The sequence below is a fragment of the Triticum urartu genome, chromosome 5 (assembly GCF_003073215.2).
Source record: "Triticum urartu cultivar G1812 chromosome 5, Tu2.1, whole genome shotgun sequence".
NCBI classification, from domain to species: domain Eukaryota; kingdom Viridiplantae; phylum Streptophyta; class Magnoliopsida; order Poales; family Poaceae; genus Triticum; species Triticum urartu.
The window spans coordinates 131,132,122-131,143,788 of NC_053026.1; the positions used below are offsets into that span (position 1 = coordinate 131,132,122).

The 11,667-nt window shown below is 47.7% G+C and overlaps 2 protein-coding genes across 2 annotated transcripts; both read right to left on the minus strand.

Moving 5' to 3' along the window:
- Window positions 1-412: 412 nt before the first annotated feature.
- Window positions 413-4,531, minus strand: LOC125508183 (respiratory burst oxidase homolog protein B-like). The gene is made up of 9 exons (XM_048672789.1): window positions 3,655-4,531; window positions 3,326-3,485; window positions 3,151-3,199; window positions 2,933-3,046; window positions 2,005-2,823; window positions 1,705-1,919; window positions 1,499-1,601; window positions 1,325-1,407; window positions 413-1,239 (listed from the first exon to the last, which is right to left on the minus strand). The coding sequence occupies exons 1-9, from the start codon at window positions 4,115-4,117 to the stop codon at window positions 636-638; spliced, it is 2,610 nt and encodes an 869-aa protein (XP_048528746.1). The 5' UTR covers window positions 4,118-4,531; the 3' UTR covers window positions 413-635.
- Window positions 4,532-5,517: 986 nt separating this feature from the next.
- Window positions 5,518-11,343, minus strand: LOC125508182 (GPI ethanolamine phosphate transferase 3). The gene is made up of 20 exons (XM_048672788.1): window positions 10,999-11,343; window positions 10,889-10,923; window positions 10,674-10,795; window positions 10,435-10,524; window positions 10,227-10,346; window positions 10,042-10,125; window positions 9,874-9,951; window positions 9,627-9,752; window positions 9,472-9,561; window positions 8,783-8,818; window positions 8,654-8,709; window positions 8,418-8,565; window positions 7,891-8,347; window positions 7,712-7,803; window positions 7,043-7,595; window positions 6,757-6,895; window positions 6,500-6,541; window positions 6,232-6,400; window positions 5,852-5,935; window positions 5,518-5,740 (listed from the first exon to the last, which is right to left on the minus strand). Exons 1-20 carry the CDS (start codon window positions 11,241-11,243, stop codon window positions 5,645-5,647), a joined length of 2,862 nt encoding a protein of 953 aa, XP_048528745.1. The 5' UTR covers window positions 11,244-11,343; the 3' UTR covers window positions 5,518-5,644.
- Window positions 11,344-11,667: the final 324 nt, after the last annotated feature.

Consider the following 11,667-nt stretch of genomic DNA (forward strand, 5'->3'; position numbering starts at 1 on the left):
TAATCTCCGGATCGAGTCACCTTCTCCGTCGACATAGGCATAGTTTCGGTCTCATATGGCTTTACTGTTGTCACTTTGTCATTTTTACTCTTTACCAGACTGTTCGTGCGATGGTTGTGTGCATCTTAGCTATGCAGAGGCCGGTTGTCACTCTTTATGCTTTGTATCTGTTTGATGCTATATTTTGAGTTAATAAACACGCTTTTTATCGAAAAAAAACATACCAAAATAAGATGCGTCTACAAACTAATAAATGAAGTGTTGCATGACATCACAAATATGTTACTTCTTACTATAGAGGTTGTAACATAAACTAGTAACATATGCATATTGCTAGTCTAAGTTACTTTCATTATGAGTAGTCTTATACTAGTAGTAAGTTACAGAGGGAGTATAAACTAGAGGGCTGAGATACGGGGATGAAGTTGTCATTTTTGAGGAAATTAATGATTTGAGAGATGCTCTCCTACTTATATTAGTTAATTAGATATACAAAGAAGAAAGGAAGAAATGTGCATACCCAATGCAAGACCGTACGTGTCTGATACTACTAGCAAACAGCAAGCGAATAAAGTGTATATGTTCTACGTTCCTGTATATATATAGCCTAATTAGCATGCATGTCGAAATTCAGGTCAGAAGTTCTCCTTGTGGAAGACGAACTTGGTGGTGGTCCGGTGCGAGAAGTCCTGGGACAGCCGCCTGAGCTCCGGCGTGAGCTTCTGGTCGCCGCAGTAGAAGACCCCGACGCGCTGCCCCTGGTGGTCGCAGGCGACGCGCTTGAAGACGTCGCGCCAGCAGGGCCTGGCGAAGTGCGTGCGCACGCGGGTCCCGGACACCACGTCCACGCCGCTCTTGGCGTGGTGGAGCGCCTGCAGCATCACCACCATGGCCGACCGCGCGTCGCCTTCCTCGTACACGCTGGTGCAGTGGTTGTGCAGCTCCACCACGGACTCCTCGCCGGCGGCGTCGCGCTCCGCCACCTCGTTCATCACGCCGCGGAACCACTCGAAGGAGCCCTCCTCCCGCGTGCACCAGTAGAAGTAGACCCGCTTCGTCATGAACCCCTCGTCGCCCTCCTGCTCCTGACCCTGCCGGTGGACGTTGTTGAGCACGTCCTTGACGATGCTGATGAGCGGCGTGGCGCCGATGCCGAGGCCGATGAGGAGGAGCACATCGTACTTGCGGTAGTCCTGCGCCGGCGCGCCGTAGGGCCCGTCGATCAGCAGCCGCGGGAACCTGCACGCCAGCATCAAGGAAAAGTCAGACAAGTTGAGAACCACCATGGACGTCGACGGTCCTTCCTGCTCGGACTCGTACTTACTTGGCGTTGGCGTTGTGCTCCACCATGGACGTGAAGTCGGCTCTCAGGAGACCGCTCTGCCCTGCCGACGGTGGCCTGCATATCTGCGACCACAACAACAACCATTGTTAAAAGCGAATCCTTCTCCTTCCTGCAAGGGAATTCCGTCGGCTCGATTGCTCTGCCACCGCTTACCTGGGAGAAGATGGCTCTGAATCTGCTCGTCCAGTCGCCCCGGCACCGGATGTGCATGCTGAGGTAGTCGTCGCCGGGAGCCGAGGTGATGGTGAATGGGTGCCTGCATTGCAACAGCAGCAGCAGCAGCTTGTCAGCTCAGGTGCACGGCTACATTCGCAGCGACGCGGAGACGATGGAAGCCATGAGAGATCGAGGGCGCTCACCACTCGAACGGCGAGACCTCGCCGCAGTTGACGTAGATGTACTGGCCGCTCCTGTACCTGAAGCCGTGGGGCTTACTCATGTGGATGGCTATCACATTCCCAGGATACACCGCCACCTTCTCGATCCTCACCGTGGTGAGTCCGTGCGACCTCAGCGCCCGAAGAAGCCGCTCGCCGGCGTACAGCAGCACGGGGACGGCAAGGTACATCCATGTCTGAAATTGCAAACGAGTTACTTACTACCAAACATAGCTCATATCTGAAGAGACCGGAGCTTGGAGGTCTCGATCGCTCGCTCACCGTCTGCTTGTACCATGTCCGGTTGATGTAGAGGCAGACGCCGTGGACGACCAAGGCGACGTAGACGACGACGAAGAGGTGGTGGGAGTACCAGAACATGTTGAAGCCGCTGAGCCTCTTGAGCGGGTTCCCGGCGCCGAGCTTGCTCCGGCGGAACCGCGGGTGCGCCAGCGTGTAGGCGACGGCCATGAGCACCACCATGACGACGCCGGTGACGCCCTCCACGCCCCTCACGAACCACCAGTAGTCCGGGACCCTCGTCTGCCCAAAGTAGCGCTTCATCGGCTCGTAGGCCTCGTCGCTGGCGTGGAGCAGGCGCGGGAAGTCGCAAGTCAGGTGGGTCACCCCGTGCAGCGCCACGCCGACGGCCACGCCCCCGGCCACCACCTTGTGGAAGTTGATGTTGTCGTTGAAGGGCACGGCGGCGCCGAGGCTGGTCCGGGAGCGGAGCCAGGTGAGGGTGTTGCGGCAGACGGGGAGGAGGATGAGGGCCATGTTGAACTTGGTGGTCTCGGCGCCGCCCTTGGCCACGCACACGCAGTAGCCCATCACGTCGAACGTCGGGTGGCGGCGGTACGCGTAGAACTTCCAGGCGAAGAGGCCGGCGTTGATGGACAGCCACAGCGACATCACCCACACGCGCTTCCAGTTGTCCTCCAGGAAGTAGCGCGCCGCCGTGAGGCCCCGCCGGAGCGGGTTCGCGTCCCGCGCCGGCACCAGCCTCTGGCTGATCAGCTGGCTGATGTTGGAGCTGTGCGCCACCAGGCTCGTCGGCGCCTGGGAAGGGGGCAGCAGCAGCAGGGACTCCAGTGTCGCAAGCTGTAGTGTTTTTTTCAAGACGAAATTGGAGTTGTCGGTATCACTGTCAGTGAAGAGTGAGCTGCCAACAATTTAACAACCAATTCCACGGAAGGAGATGAAGGTCGACCTCGATGTAGCCGAGCTGGTCGGGGTCGAGCTCCTCCATGATCAACGCCGTGTACTCGTCGACGCGCTCCAGGATCTTGGTGAGCTTGTTTGCAGAGGCCGTCAGAGTGAGGACCTGACAACGCAACAGAAATTCAGAAGCATTCAGATGATTTACTATTTACTGTACAAACAAACAAGTTACTCGTGACGGCACTGGATATTTTGCTCATTTCTCACCTCTTTGAGCTCCTCTTCGGTGATCCGACCGTCTGCGTTCTTGTCAACCCTGCAACAAGTTAGTACAATTGTCAAATTTTTCACATCAAACTTAATATCGAAATGTCAAATTTGGTCCACATTTCAGATTACAGACAAAGTTGAAGTTGGGGATTGGGTTTGATTGGAGACGTACATGTCAAAGAAAGTCTGCAGCTTGGCATCAAAGCCTGGGTCGGATAGCTGCTCCCAGAACTCCCTCAGCTCATCCTTGGTCAGCACCTGAGCAACGATCCCCCTTCGCCGTGCAAGCGCGTCGTACATCTGCGCCGCGAATTCCTCCGATCCAACCATCCCTACAACACAAATTTGGGAAGATCATTTCAGAATCATGGCAGTGGTGCTGTCGCACACTGACCGAAAATTCAGACTTGTAAACCTGACGACGCTTCAGAGAAATGGATGAGGAGCAAGCTGCAGCCTGCAACTGCAACTGCAAGTGAGTGAGCGAGCGAGCGAGCTTACCAATGCACTGGCCGAAGCGTGAGCGGAGGAGCAGGCCGTCGACGGCGAGGCGGTCGAACCGCTTGTCCACCTCGGGCCAGCTGCCCCGCGTGACCACGCTCTGGTTGAGGAAGTGGAGGCCCCTGAGCGCGCGCGCGGCGCCGGTCATGCTCCGGTCCAGCCGGGGCTGGCTCGCCGGCGCGTTGTCGCCACCCCCACGCTTGGCCGACGCGATGCGCCTCAGCTCGGCCTTGAGCCTCGAGGACAGGCCGCCGCTCCGGGGCAGCAGCGCCGCCTCGGGGGTCTCGCCGGCGGCCCTGACGCCCTGGACGGCCACGGCGTCGTCGGCCCCGACGTCGAGCGTGACCTCCACGTACTCGTTCTCCTCCTTGAACCGCGTGCTCCGTCGGCTCCCGCTCTTGCCGTCCGCGCCCTTGTTCTCTTCCAGCGGTGGCCCGGCATTGGCATTGCCGTTCCTCTCCATGCCCGTCAGCCGCGGTCGTGAAGCAAACTAGCGAGCAACGCCGCGTCCAGAAACAGCTGCGCTGATAGTCTGAAGAATGGAAGCAGAGCTCGATGGCGAGTTTTTTGGTAGCCAAGGAAGCAAGAATGTGCAGGACATATATAGAGAGAGATGCAAACAGTAGTAGTGGATTTGGTGAGGGCACGGTTGTGGTGTGCGTACACCAGAGACTTCAGGTTTGATGTTTCTTAGCCATCAAGTGGTAGCATGTCGAAAGTTTTTGTGTCCGTCTGCTGGTGTTTTTTAAGGTTTGGTGAGGGCAAGAGTCAAGAGGAGAGGAGGGAATGGGCATGATGGAAGGTGGTGGAAAGGAATACAGTGGGCGCCCGCCCCTGTCTCTCGACTCAACTCAACTTTTTTTTTTTTGAAAGATCCAGCAATTGCTGGCTTTTCATTGCATTGGCAGGAAGACTCAACTCAACTCAACTCTGATGGCTTTGCGCAGTCCGGCAATCCAGCCCCTGGTTAGGGAGGGGTGGCCTTCAAAACCAGTGAAGCCATCCATTATTTTAACAATGCCGTCCAGGACCTGTGCATGCATGTTAGGCTATGGCCTGTTCTCAGAATGTGGTCTTCCAGTCCGGTTCCCATGCATATAAAGAAAGGGAAAAAATGGAGCGCTTAGATTCTCGCTACCATGGTCAAAGTACGTAGAACATTATACAAGTCCAAGTGACGAGGGTTGTTGGAATTTGAGCACAGGCACAGCTGGATGGGCATAAGCAGCTAAGCACCCACCCCCGCGTCCTACAGCACAGCACGTCACCCACGCGACAAGGAAACAACGGAACCACCGGCGGCGGAGACTCTCTTCTTCTTCTTTTTTATAATGCCTGGTTGGTTGCCTTTTTACCGTTATTTTAGACCTACGTTCTCGGCCTCGCCTAAGCGACACCGGGGCGTGTGTGATTTGCTGTAGCAAGGAAGGGCAAGAATCGACATACATAAGCTGCAAAATTTTGAAAGCCAGAAAGTTTGTAGGGCAGGATTTAGGGAGAAAAACTAATGATCTACCTGCGCAGCAAATGCCAACTTCTCTTCTTCAACTTTTAGTCTATTTCAGTGCGTACATCTTAAAGAATGTACTAGTAACATCTCTGCACTTAACACCACCTCACATGCTCTTTACGTAAACCATCTACCGAGACTTGCCATGTTTCCAGTCACTCCGTGCTCCCCCACATGCCATTAGCTTTCATGTCCGTTATCTGTGATACCAAAACTGCGCATTGATAATTAGCTTACTCGAGTCATATATGCATCTTTGTCGATTCAAAGCACAAGAACATTTGGAGAACTCTTGCTAGCATCTAGTGTGCCTCTTCATTACCACAACAAGACCATACTCTCCAAGAACAACAAAAAGAACAAGAATGCGCTATGAATTAACCTAATTCAGTGTACATAATTTTGCACCAATTTGCAGTGTACTCACAAAACAGCATCTATATCCCGAGAAGCAAAAAATAAAAGAAAAGAAAAGCAACATCAGCTGTAGTACAAAGAAGCAAGACAAATTAGCAAGTCTGTTAGGAGAAGCCCAATCGCGTCAAATACATATTTCGGTGCAAACAAACCCCACACCTGCAAAGTTGAACGATGACTAGTGTCAAAACAAATCTGCGAAAACAACCACAAAGCAGCAATACAAAAAACCAGCGACCATTGTTTGCTGGAATTAAGTGCACATATTACCATCAAGTGACGCCTTTGGATCGTGACACATACGATTGTAACTGCCGTAGTGATAGCTGTAATTAAACCATACATCAAATGGACCTGAGTTTGGCACATAAACATTAGATATCACGTGGATCGACAAGCAAAGAAATAACTGATGTCAAGAAGGAATTCCACAATGCATAATAACACTCTTTCAGTATATGGTCGACAATTAGGGAAATCTAGATTCGTGTTTGTTTTGTAGTCCAACACGGCTGGGCCTAAACAGTAAATACTGGCTGTTCATATTATTTTCCTGAATATGAAACTTTTTTTTGTAAAAGAGAATATTTAACTACTGAAATTGTGTCACTAAATTACTGCCAGAGAGCGCAAACGAATTTCTTCAGTACCTGTATTAGAATATTGATGGTGACATCCTTCACCTTGCTTTTCTTCGATGCAGTATTATAACAGTGGACGGCAATAAATGGAAGACTAAGAACTGGTAGGATGTGAGAAACACCAAAGGTATCAATGGAAAGAAGAAACCCTTGACGAATGATATGGAAATTGTCAAACCTGCAAAATTTAGAATTGTGACAAATATCGTTACATAACATGCAAATGATATTTTTTTCTCAGATACAACTGTATTATTTGGAACATAATTATACTCACCCAATAAATGCAGCACCATAGCGGAGGCCATCAAAGGTACACCTGAAATGTATTCTGTATTAGCACAAATGCATTTTTAGCAATCCCATCTAACAATGCAAATTAAATCACATTAACCATAAGCTCAAAACCTCATAACGGTAAGGACAAATGGCCATGCATCATCTCTCGGACCAGTAAAAACATAGTACATAAAAAACATGAAACAGAAACATAAATCAGAGTAAAAGAAAGGTCAAAATGCATCAGGATCTCACCAGTGACCAGTCAGATAGAATAGACAAACTGCAAGAAGGCTCCATTGTGTTACTGATACAGGGTTAGCAACACAACTCCCTGTTGTGTCAAGTTTCGAGTCTTTCTGGTATTTCTGCTGTAACATTATTATGCACCAAGCTGCAAAATGGTTAATTAAAAATTTCAGATGATATGCTTCCTAATGATGATATAAAAGGAAAAAAAAAGGCTCGAGTTGTGCCTCAAGCAGTACATGCTAAATTTTTAGAAGCGCTTGTCTTAAGAATTGAGTGACTTGCAAAGTACCTCCAGTGATGCAAATTAACGCTACAAAAGCACCCTGCCTTCCCAACAACATCAAGATAGTTGGGCTCCATGAACACAGCATGGCAGCTGATAAACTAGTTATCCTTTTGTTGAACTTCAAAGAACCAACTGGGGCAAACAATCGCCAAAGTACAGATATTACCAATGACAAACCTCCAATGGCATAAACAAAGCGAGGAGCCAAACTTCTTCCAATTTCTTGAACAGCTTTAGTATGAGACAGTAAAGTACTTTCAGAAGCCCAATAATTTGCTATAAATGCATAGCTCAAGATGGTTCCAGACATAATAAAGTACTTCAAGAACCTCTGATGGACCGCACAGGTGATGAGCTTTAATACAATACAGGTCACCATGGCAAGAGATATGATGGGGAATATATCCATGGAGACATTGCAAAAACTGGAACCGAAAATGTCACAAATGATGCTCACTGGGTGGTCTTTTGTAGCAGTTGGCCCAGCAACTTGTTTTGACATCCCAAGCTCAATTCCAAATCGTGCAAAGATATTTAGAAGAAGGAAAATAAACTCCTGTCAATTAAAAAAGTAAGGTGGGATCAGAAGATAATTATATAACCAACATTAAAACAAAAATTCTAGTGAATGAAGGAAAGTTTGAACAGCATTGATATAATAGGAATATTAACTTCTATGGTGAAGTTCCCTTTTGTGGCCGAGCTCCACACACCGGCAATGCAACTCGTGGCCAAAAGAAAGTTTGTAACTCTACCTTCTGCCACTGCATGACAAGAAAACAACTTCGTGAATCAGTAGTCACCAGCGAATTCAAAATGTACAGCAAGATTGGTATATCTGATGAACTCACATATATAACTGTTGGATAGTAAACTCGCTGCTCGAATCGTGACCAATGTAAAAGCAAAGGATAATTTGGGGATGATCCTTGAACTAGCACATTCCTGAGCTGATGGTTGACATAAAGCATTCAGCCTCACAAGTATGTATGCCTGAGTGATAACTGACAGTATCATAAGTAAAAGACCAGTGCCCATCAACCATAAATCAAACTCCGTCCAAGCAGAGCGAGCAAGCTTTGCAAAGCTTTCCAAGAAGCTAGAGTATGCATCAATTTGCAACTGCAGAGAAGAACTTGCGCTCTCCTTAAATTCTTCTCCCTTAGCTGTTTCCGATGGGCATGTAGACTTCAAAACCTCTGACCAGTTCGCCTGAGCTTTTGAATACAGCTCCTCAACATGGTGCAGGTATTCAGCTGAAAATCCAATGATAGAACTACCAGAATATTGATCAATGTATCTCTTTACCTACAAGGGACAGACGAAGATCAAAGAAGTACTACCAAATCAGCATATCTGCAAATGCAGTTCATACTACCTGCCAACTATTTACACAAAGGGCTTCTGCATATCTCATTTTCCACGCTTCTAGGTCATCCTGTGGCGTGCATGCATTGATACCCGTCCTTTGATTATCCCATGTCCCAGCGCTCAAAGCATACAATTCTGGGTTTACACGTCCAATGCTAGATACGGAAAAACAAGCACATCTCAACAAAAAGCAGTAACACACAACTGAAGCCATCAAATAAGCACCATGTTAAGTTTACGTACCTTCCAAAAGGAAAAGGTATACCGAGTAGTGCTGATACAGTTACTGCAAAATCAAGCTGAAATCAAAGAAAAACTTAGCAATATTGATAAAATAGAGCATCCATACGGGAGAGTGCAATCAGAATTTACCTGCTGCATAGTGCTGACGCACACTTCTTTCCCATGCTAGAACAGTAAACCATCAGCAGAAAGGGAAATCAATCAATGTTGGTATTCAGATTGCTAAATGCACAGATAGAAGCCGACTATTACGAAATAAATTGCAATTAATAACTAAAAAAACAAGACGAGGAACTAAATATCTCTACACTGCTTCTATCAAGCTTATATTCCATCAACTATACAAGCCCACGAGAAAGGTAATTCTATACAGAAATGACAACTACCCCACCATGCTAAAGGCTATGAGCACGCTTTGTGTGATACTACTTCATACCCATGCATAACCCAGTTAGTTAAGGACTGTCTACATACCTAATTTATCACAGAATGTCAGATGTCGAACCCATAATGGAACAGTAAAGAACTAAATATGTCAGTAGAAGTATCCCTATAAGTGTGACTTTCATATTCTATATAAATTATAATTCAGGTGACAATATGGCCAAGGAGTGATGGCTGTGTGCATCCAAATGGTGCAGAGGCCGGGGTTTATCCCCTTTTCAAAAGAAAAAAATGGCCAAGGAGTATGTGCTATGATTATCTGGGTCCTAGTCCTGATAAAAATTAGTTAGAGAAGGATTACATGCAAACAAGAAAATCAAGATGTTAGCATGAATGACAAGATCAGTCAATTTATCATTACAAATGAAATGTACCAGATCAAAATTGCATGAATTTTCACCAAGAACAGATAAGACAGCATCGGGTGGTGTCTTTGGACTCCATGCAAACAGAGATGTTTCAACCTACAATGAAACTGCATTAGTTCAGATATTTTTGCACTTAGCAATGAAAAAACAAGACATGTCACCTCTTCAGCAGTTCCTCCTCCATGGTCACCATTTAGGGTTTGGCCATGATCTCCCATTACAAGGAGTAAAGTATTTTCATGGGGACCACCAGGTGTTGATAGGCTTTTCAATGTGTTAATCACATCCTACAGGAGCAAAATTGAGGCTAATTTAACAATCAGAATTTAGGATCACATAAGATGATGTCTCCTGCAAATGATTAGCACACAAAAAAACATATCATATACTATGAATGGGATACCTGACCTCTAGGATTTGATTGTATTGCTCCAACTTCTGGATCATCGGGGCAGAGTCGACACCGAATATATGCCCTGCATGGTCCTAAAGAAAGTTGATCTCATATACTTCTAGTTCCACAAAGGAAAGGATCAAATGTGTAAGCCAGCTCCAAAGTGAGCACAAACAACTTACCACACCAAGGAAATGTGCAATAAGAACGTCCCAATCATTTTCATGCAGTGAAGGAAGCAAGTGTTCAATAACACCATTGTCTACCTGATACATAATTTGACGAGTAATTCCACGGAAATTAGATGGAAAGCGAAAAATAGCTCATCGCGCAGAAAGGACAAAATGGTACTGAACAGATGGCATACCGTGTCGAGATCTTTAACATTAAAAGAAGGGTATGGAAATGACTTGTTGAAGTGCTCTGGGTATAACTGTGTCCATGTATCATCTCCCATCATGACCACCCTCTTTCCATTTTTGACAAGCTGATTGAGCGCAAAGAAACAAAAGCATGGTTAACTACCCGTCGTGAGCTACATATTTTACTAAAGTTGAATGTGAAGTGCAAGGAACCTGATGCATTATATTGTCTTCCACTATTGCTGGAGCTCCAAAGCTATTGCCGACATCAATAAAGGTAGGGAGACCACCCGTCGTGAGAGCCTGAACATAAATGCAGCAAGAATATACACTAAGTTATGACCCTTTTACATTGAGGTGTGCTCGAGATTAACAGCTTTTTGGCATAACATCAGTGCTGAATGTATGCCATGAGATCAATATACAGTTATACACACAACAGTATTCATCACCTTAAGACGTTGAAGGCTGGTGGTCGGTGGGTCAGCCAGAGCTTTGAAGATCCTAGCAGAGTTCTTCTCATCAGCAGCCAGCTTCTGCAGGACCTGCAACTTGTCCATCCATGGCTGCTTCTCTGCAGCAAAATGGTCAGGGTTAACTCGTTAGCAGCTCGCAATGTCCTACAGTAGTTTCCTCATTGCGCAGAAGTACACAAATGCAAACCCACCTTCAAAGAATGTACTCGGTGCCACGAAATCGAACCTGTAAGATAGCATAAATTGCTCAAAATCAGACATGGGAACTGAAACGAGGACAGAACAGGCAAGGCGGTGCTACCTGAGGGCGTCGAGGACGACGATGACGAGGTGGTCTACGGCTGGCTGGGGCCACGAAGAGCACCCGGGGGAGACGCCGGTGCGGTCGTCCCGGTGGCTGTGGAGGTCGAGCTCGGTGCGGGTGAGGAGGAAGCCGCGCGTGAAGAGGTAGATGGCCAGCGAGTGGAGGGCGAGGATGGCGACGAAGAGCAGCGGCCACGAGCGGCCCCAGGAGGACCCGCGGCGGCGGCTCGCCGGCGCCGCCATGGACTCCGGCAGGCGTCGTGCTCGTCGGGTCGGATCTGAAGCTGTGAGTAACCGGTGTGCTTGGATCGCATGCGAGCGATTATGTGCGCGCCCTTTATTTCGCGATGGACGGTGCGGATGGGAACACGTCAAGAAAACTAGTAGTACCAGTACTGATTAGGCCCTGTATATATGCTGCAATGAAATATAAACTTTAGGGTAAATTTTCGAATTGAACTTCTGTGGCATGGTATATGCACTGTATTTCTATCAATATTGTGAAAACAATTAGGCCTGAATGGTTTTTCAGTTGTAGTTTTGCGTAGCATAAAAACATCCAGGTTCTAGATCTGGCACCTCAACATGACTAAGAGTAAGACATCGGAGGAGGAAACCATACATGCCATCCACGACTCATGAGCCGGAGGCAGGTGACGGGCGGTGG

Bases quoted from the DNA above. Each gene is read 5' to 3' on its own strand.
- LOC125508183 (XM_048672789.1), bottom strand. From the start codon at position 4,117: ATGGAGAGGAACGGCAATGCCAATGCCGGGCCACCGCTGGAAGAGAAC. The intron at 1,602-1,704 runs GTGAGCGCCCTC...GTTGCAATGCAG, and splicing joins GAGGTCTCGCCGTTCGAGTG to GCACCCATTCACCATCACCT. The intron at 1,408-1,498 runs GTAAGCGGTGGC...TTGTGGTCGCAG, and splicing joins TCAGAGCCATCTTCTCCCAG to ATATGCAGGCCACCGTCGGC.
- LOC125508182 (XM_048672788.1), bottom strand. From the start codon at position 11,243: ATGGCGGCGCCGGCGAGCCGCCGCCGCGGGTCCTCCTGGGGCCGCTCG. The intron at 10,796-10,888 runs GTGGGTTTGCAT...ATTTTGCTGCAG, and splicing joins ACCGAGTACATTCTTTGAAG to AGAAGCAGCCATGGATGGAC. The intron at 5,741-5,851 runs GTAATATGTGCA...TCAACTTTGCAG, and splicing joins TCCAAAGGCGTCACTTGATG to GTGTGGGGTTTGTTTGCACC.